General features: G+C 41.8%; 1 protein-coding gene and 1 long non-coding RNA gene across 4 annotated transcripts in view; one reads left to right on the plus strand and one right to left on the minus strand.

Annotated features, from left to right (window-relative positions):
* Nucleotides 1-7,234, minus strand: part of LOC138959852 (dynein beta chain, ciliary-like) — a 66,099-nt gene extending 58,865 nt beyond the window's left edge. The window contains exons 1-7 of one of the 2 annotated variants that reach the window (XM_070331498.1): nucleotides 6,691-7,234; nucleotides 5,648-5,838; nucleotides 5,112-5,304; nucleotides 4,270-4,369; nucleotides 3,899-4,110; nucleotides 1,028-1,261; nucleotides 322-489 (exon numbers count right to left, since the gene is read on the minus strand). In XM_070331498.1, the coding sequence (XP_070187599.1) occupies nucleotides 322-489; nucleotides 1,028-1,261; nucleotides 3,899-4,110; nucleotides 4,270-4,369; nucleotides 5,112-5,304; nucleotides 5,648-5,838; nucleotides 6,691-7,056 (1,464 nt within the window). In that variant the 5' untranslated portion in view covers nucleotides 7,057-7,234. Of the gene's footprint in view, nucleotides 1-321; nucleotides 490-951; nucleotides 975-1,027; nucleotides 1,262-3,898; nucleotides 4,111-4,269; nucleotides 4,370-5,111; nucleotides 5,305-5,647; nucleotides 5,839-6,690 lie in introns of those variants that run through there. The other variant, XM_070331499.1, reaches the window with a different exon arrangement.
* LOC138959853 (uncharacterized) lies at nucleotides 2,780-5,324 on the plus strand. Of its 2 annotated transcripts, none has more exons than XR_011453809.1 (3): nucleotides 2,780-2,974; nucleotides 3,852-4,078; nucleotides 5,223-5,324. It is a non-coding gene; the product is annotated as an uncharacterized lncRNA (long non-coding RNA). The 2 variants fall into 2 exon arrangements; XR_011453810.1 differs by having other exon boundaries at nucleotides 3,852-4,134; nucleotides 5,223-5,312.
* Nucleotides 7,235-7,550: the final 316 nt, after the last annotated feature.

Here is a 7,550-nt window from a genome sequence, read left to right on the forward strand (position 1 = left end):
ATTGGGAAGTCAGACAGGACAGCTGCAAGGTGTTTTAACTGCAAACCTGTAGATTATTTGTACTTCTTGTCTTAATCACACCCAGACAAATCTGAAAAGTCAATTTTTTGTCAAGTTCAGCCAACTTTAAAAAGTTCCCGCATGACACACCCCCGAGTAAAAAGGCCATCATTCTTTCTTTAGACGATGACAACATTGTAAGCTATACACCTTACAAAATGCCATCATTCTTTCTTTAGACGATGACAACATTGTAAGCTATAAGGGTGTTTTTTCTCGTCAAGTGAAGCCAAAGCAAACAAGTCAGCACGTGACACGTACCGGCTGCGCGGGGTCCAGGCAGTCAAAGGTGCTCTCGGCGAAGACCTTGTACTGCTCCTGGAACTCCTGGTACACGCTGATGACCTGGGAGGACAGGGACTTGCCCTGCGCGCCGCCCAGCTCGATCTTCTCCAGCTTCATGAACTCCAAGGCCGTGTCCATCAGAGACTGAAACGCAAGGTCTAGGACGTTTTGACATTTTGAAGTAAAAAGTGAACTTTTAAAAAAAACTGTGAAATTTTAAAAGATCTCGTCTCAACTTGTAATGTCCTTTTGTTTTTTCAGAGACTGGTAGGCTACACAAGGTCAAACACATTTTGATATTTAAAAAAAAATGCAGAGATGAACTTGTCCTAGCGATCACCTCTTGATAATGACCACCAGCCCATTCGACATTCCGAAACACAAAAAACTTGACGAGGCTCTTTCCTATCAAATTCATCTCTGCAGTGAACGAATTGGCCATTTCTGATCTTATTTTATCTTATTTTAACTTATATTATCTCATATCATACTATCTCATGTCCACAGCACAACCACCTCCGTAGTCTCAATACAGTGAACACACTGGCCATATCTTATCTTATCTTATATCTTATCTCATATAATCTCATCTCAACACACCTGTACCTCGACAGTCTCGACGCAGTGCACGAACTTATCTTATCTTATCTTATCGCATCTCATCTCATCTCAACACACGTACCTCGACAGTCTCGACGCGGTGCATGAACTGGTCGTATCGTGTGAAGACAAGGTCCGGGGCAAACTCCCAGAGTCTGGGCTCGGCGCCGTCCTTGAAGTAGTCCTTGAGCTTGACGCGGTGCTCCTCGTACTGCTCCTTGAAGGCGTGCAGCACCTTGACTGCCTTGCGCACCTTGTCGACCGTCTCCTCCACCTCGCCCTTGAACAGCTCGTCCGGCGCAAGGAAGTTGCGGGCCTGGGGAGGGAGGGAGGGAGATACACACGTGGCGAGAGTGGAGGGGGCAGACACAGCTACACAGGTGGCGAGATCGGACAAGACGACCGGCAGAGTGCGCAAGCCCGCCAAGGTGAGCGACAGGTGTTAGTTTGCTGGCTTTGCTGGGTTAGAGAGAGGGCTGAAAAGCTGTGTTAGACAGATACTGAAAAGCTGTGTTAGATAGAAGCTGAAAAGCTGTGTTAGACAGAATTGTTGCAAAGCTGTGTTAGACAGAAGTTGCAAAGCTGTGTTAGACAGAAACTCATACGTTGTGTTTGACAAATGATTGTGTTCTAAAGAGAGAATGCTCAAATGCGGTGTAGACTGAGGCTGCAAAAATGTATTAGACAGAAGCTTAAAAGCTGTGTTAGACAGGGTTTACAAAGCTGTTAGACAGAGGCTGCAAGGCTGTGTTAGACAGAAAGCGTAACAGCTGTGTTAGACAGATGCCGAAAAGCTGGGTTAGGCGGAGGTGTACGACAAAAGCTGAAAGCTTGATCAGACTGAAGATTGAAGCTCTGTTCTACAAAAGATGACAGCTGTGTATCGACAAACTATGAAAGACCTTTCAGATGAAAGATTAAATTTACCTTAGATGAACAATCAAAGCGATGTGAAACGGTCTGAAAGCTGTGCATGTGTAAAGGAAGCTACAATTAATGTATCAGTTAGTTTGAAGAGGGTAAAACTGGTAGTGAAGTACTGTATTGGTAAAGACATATTTAAGTCGACCGATGCGCTACATTATGCTTGACTGAACACAGGTACGTGGTCTCTGGGGTGCACATAAAACATGTATAGTATATCAAGGGTAACAAGTCAACATGGGGTCAGGGGTGGACAAATCTCTGTAGCTTTTTTGCAGGGCCAAGAATTGTTTTTATCATTGAAATATGAATGTCCATCAGAGTCGTGACTTTCATATATTGGGTGTTTAACCGTGGCAGTTGCTTTACACACACAAAAAAAAAAAAAAAGAAAGAAAGAAGAAAACCTTCTCATTGTCTCTTGTATTCAAACGTTGAATTAAGCAGTCAAATGCTTGCATTTGTTGTGGTGTACGTGCTAAAAATCAATTTCTATTGCTTATTTATACAACCGCATGGTGTGCTCTTATCTTGTAAAACTGACATAAACCATTGTAAAACTGAAGCCATTAAAGGTCAATCAGTTCAGTAATAACCCCTCTACCTGGTAATATAGTTAAATTTGTGAAGCGGCGCTATATAAGCTATCTTTATTATTATTATTATTATTAATATTAATCCATGCTGGCCAAATGCCTACCGTTGGGCAATAAAAAGTATGGCCAGTACAGAGGTTTAGTACAGTGGAACCCCCCATCTAAGACCTCCAAAAATCTGAGAAAATCAGGTCTTGAAAAGGAGGGGGTCTTCAAAATGGGGGTAAATTTACAGAGATTATCAACAGAAAGTCTGCAAACAGAATATCTCAAAAGGGAGGGATTCTTAAATTGGGGGGTCTTGAAAGGGGGGTTCCACTGTATTCATTCTTGGCACATAGTGCCTCGATCAGGCCTCCTTTGAGAAATTCTCTTTAGATCGTGAATCATTGTGAACTTTTGGCAGTGTGCCAAGCCCCATGCCTGATCGGCTTACACAACCAATGACATGGTGTTTTGGGTAACAACTTGGTTAACCATGTTCACTATAGCTGAGGCGCACAACACATGTGCGAATAATATTGCACTATACAGCTGTGGCCTTTGTATTATTCTGTGTTGGATTCAGTCAATGACTATGTTACATTCTATACTGCATCATCTATATTTTTTCTTTAATATTTTTACAGTACGGTATTGGAGATTAACGTTTATATAGACTACACATGCATTTGACACTCATTTTGCTGGAAGTACAGTCCACTCCAGTGTACAGATACACTGAGTATACAGACTGACAGACAGACAGACAGACTGACAGAAAAACTGAGAGACAAATAGGAGTAAACGCAAACACACTAGTGTCAAGTACAACCTAATAATTAGCAGCACAAACAGTGATTGTGTTTTTACTTAGATGACTGCAGTGCAAAACTAAAGCTGCACTTGATAGTTCAAGATACAGTTAAATGCATTTTGTTGTAAACGCAGTCAAAGAGATTATGTTTGTTTTACTAAAGAAATGCCTGTCATTTGCAACTACGTGTAATTAAAAAATGTGTAATTTCTACTTGCTTCTAAGAAAAATGCACACAGACTTTCAGCAAGATTTCAACTCTTTTCTTATACACACAACAGATGGATTTCACATGGTACACACACAACATTCTGGCTTTTCAGATATTCTGTTCATAACCTCTGTAAACTTATCCCCACCTTGAGACCTCCGTCTTCTATTACCCCCTCATTTTTCTACACATTTTTGAAGGTCATAAAAGCAGGGTTCTACTGTACAGTGGAACCCCCCTTTTAAGACCGCCCAATTTAAGACTTCCTCCTTTTTAAGACCTTGTTTTCTTAGACTTTCTGTTCATAAGCCTCTATAAAAGGACACCCATTTTAAAAAAAAGTTCCATTTTTAGACTTCATTTTCTCCGATTTGTTTAGGTCTTAAAGCGGGGTTCCCCTGTATTCAACAGGAGAGTGTGACTCACCATCTCCATGACCATGTTGCACATCTCCTGCAGGAGAACGATGATGCGCGCGGGGGTGTTGTAGAAGCGCGAGTTGGCCCACACGAGGGCAACAGAGTGCATCATGGGGCCGAGGCAAGGAATGCACTCATCAAACTCTGCCTGCTCGAGGTCCTCAAAGTGGTGACGCAACGGCTTCAGGTACATGTTGATGTCCTGAGCCTCCGTCAGTGCTGTCACGAGGAAAGCAAAACACAGTAATCATTTGTTCTGTTATATGACCAGAGACACGCAAATACACAGTCAAACAGAGACAGCCACAGCCACAACCACGGCCACACACACACAGACAGAAATAAAAATACAAAAGCACTTCACAAGAACCAACTTACCTGCGACAACATCTCTGAAGATGTTCTTGAAGGAAGGGAAGTAACTACTGTTGGTTCGCTCCAGTAGTTCCGCCATCTTCCTTACTTTTGGGTCTCGCAGCTGGAATTAAAAAAAGAGAGTAAATATTCACTTGACATTATCCAAGCGGACAAATATTTTTTAAGATATACTATGACTATGATTTTTGGTATTTGTATATAATATTTTGTACCAGTAATTAAAGGGGAAGAAAACAAGAACTTACAAACAAATTTAACCTTGTGCTGTACTTGATAATGTCTACCTTTCATTCCCAATAATCATTTCAGTTATTTTCTTTTCTTTCGCAATCTACGTTTATTCAAAAAACAAAAAAAATCATGATGCATTCTAACCCTATCATAATTGTATTTAAATGTATTTCAACTCAACTCAACTCAACTCAACTCAACTGAAATTTTATTGGCTTCAATTTTCATAGAAGAATTTGTCTTGCGCTTGGGAGAAAGTAAGAGTATAACATATAAAAACAGCATTCATATCACATTTCATGTATCACACACAGTAATCACTAGTATAAGCCTACAATTATCACATTTGTACCTGTATCATACATGCAAATAAATAGTATCACATTTCCACGTATCACACACAATATATACATTACATAACATACAGCAAGCTTCCATCTCCCGCGCCCCCCCCCCCCCCCCCCCCCCCCCCCCCCCCCCCCCCCCCCCCTCCCACACATACATATCCTCGCACGTGCGTCGACTCCATACAAATGACATCATCAGTCCATTAACTAAAATGCACAATGACTAGTAGTGGGTACATGATACTTAATACGTGCGTATTTTACCTGTTCATAAATGCATTCAAGGTTCTGAGTTTTGTTTTCCCAGAACTTGATCTCCACAAAGGGAGTGGGGTTGAGTCCCTCTAACACTGGCTGTGCTGAATCTCTCTTCAGCACATCGCGGATCTGATGAGTCCATTCGATGATCACCGTCTCAATGGCATGGACAAGGTTGCGGTCATAACCATTGTCTGCCCTGTGGGGGAGAAAAACAAGATTTGAATGATTAAATGTTGTTTTTATTTTCAAGCATGTGTTTGTGCAACTTTTGTGTGTGTGTGTGTGTGTGTGTGTGTGTGTTCACATTTGTATGTGTGTGTATATATGTGTATGTGCGTGAGTGTGTGAGTGAGAGAGGGCTCATTTATGTTTTTCTCATTAATTGTCTGTCTAGATAGCACAAAAGTAAATATATTGATAAGTTTATAGTTGTACTTTTAATACTGTTTAAGACAAAAAAGACACTCATTCATAAACCCATCCTCAAATTCACCAACTGGTTCATTAACCCCCACAAACTAAAGACGTTATAATCTTACTTTTCATCATCCTCCATGGCCTCCACTCTGTCTGTGCCGACGGGAAGCGGCAGCAGCGTCTTGCCCTTGGCCTGGCCGGACACCACGTAGACGTTGCTCTTCAGGTTGTGCACGTGGCGCTTCACGTCCTCCGACACCACTTTCGGCCAGTGGTCATGGTTCCTCTCGTTCGACAGCAGGGGCACCAAAACCTGTTTGTCACAAAATAAAGCAGATGATGACAATAGTTCATTTATATATTGCTTGCTGTACAGCAAGTCTAAGGTCTTCTTCGGACCTAAAGGACAACCAAAGCCTTACCATACAAAGTGCTTTACACACCGATAAATATAAATATAAGAGTTTGATTGTTTGTGAAACAAAACATGCTTATGAAACAGTTAAGCCATCCACTTTCATCGGTGTAACTATTACATGCTCTCATTAGCTAGTGTGGAGGATTGAGATTGGAGGGGATGATGGTGGGGGATGTGACAAGCATATGGTGAGCACAGAGCATATCTTAATTATACACACAATATATAGGAATACCAAATAATACCGAAGAGGGCAGTTACATGCCAAAATATTGATTTAAACTTACCTAACCTGGTTACTGGTGTGTTTTCTTTTTATTAAAAACACAATATAGGAGTAAGAAACACACTTCTTCTGTTTCTTCTTTAACGCGGTCCTTATACTAATTGAGCCCAAAATTGACTTCGCAAAGAACTCAGTGCTAGAGCTCTGTACATGCGGCCAGCTTTGCTTCGCGTAGTCGACTTCGCCCAGTTAAGGACAGGCTATCTGCCTTCCTCTCTGTGCTGGTTCTAATGGTTTTACACACACACACACACACACACACACACACACACACACACACACACACACACACACACACACACACATACATACACAAACGCGGCACATGCATGCAGACATGTACACACATGCACACAATCAAGCATACACACCTAAAGGCACTTCACAGTAATACAAGGCATATGTATATATAATTCAAATCACAGATAATGAAACAGATCGAGAGGGTCGTGTGCACCTACCTCATCAACGAAAGCAGAGAGCTGGTCCAGAGGTGACTGTGACAGATCTCCGTACAAGAGCTGGGTTCTGAAGTTGGTGTCTTTGGTGACAGGGTCTCTTGACTTCTTGACGAAGTAGCAAGCCTTCCCCTTGGGGTTCTTGGGCCATTCGAACTGTACGTTCAGCCCCCCTGCTGAGGTGGCGATCAGAAGCAACGAAACGACGTCGGGCTTTTCAAAGAAGTCCAGGAACATCTGTTTGTTCTCGTCCAAGCTGTACATTTTGGAGAACTTGTCTCCTTTGATTTTGAGAGTTTTGAGAACATAATCGGCCATGAATTCCACACGGGAATCACCAAGCTCCAGTTCGGCCGCCGAAGAGGCCATGATTATTGATGAAAGTCGCTACAAGCGACGATCGGCCAAGTATATAAAGTTCCTGAGCCTAAGTGTGGCCCGTGTTAATGGCAGCAGCCACTGGTATGTACACTACAAAGCCCTACCGCCAGCTTCTGAAAGTCTTTTGCCCTGCACCAAGGGCTCCAATGTGGCGTCTGCAAGCTTTCCGTCGTCATGGAGGGTTGCTAGGAAGGATTAGCCTCCCTTTCATATGTTGGAACAGGCTTTAGACTTTGTTTGGAATAAAAATAAAAATAAATAGAATTAAAAACAAAATATAAGCGTAAAATGTGCTTTGTAGGTTGACGACTGCATTCAATACAAAAATAAGATATATGTTGATTTTTTATGAATTAATCATGACCGTTGAAATGTCGATGGGTTGAATCTTTCAGTCCTTACTTTTCATCCCAATCCAGTATACTATTATTGAACTCTGGGAACATTTATAACATGTGGTTGTAAATAATGAAGAAACCAAT

Source organism: Littorina saxatilis, linkage group LG2 (assembly GCF_037325665.1).
Source record: "Littorina saxatilis isolate snail1 linkage group LG2, US_GU_Lsax_2.0, whole genome shotgun sequence".
Classification (NCBI taxonomy): Eukaryota; Metazoa; Mollusca; class Gastropoda; order Littorinimorpha; family Littorinidae; genus Littorina; species Littorina saxatilis.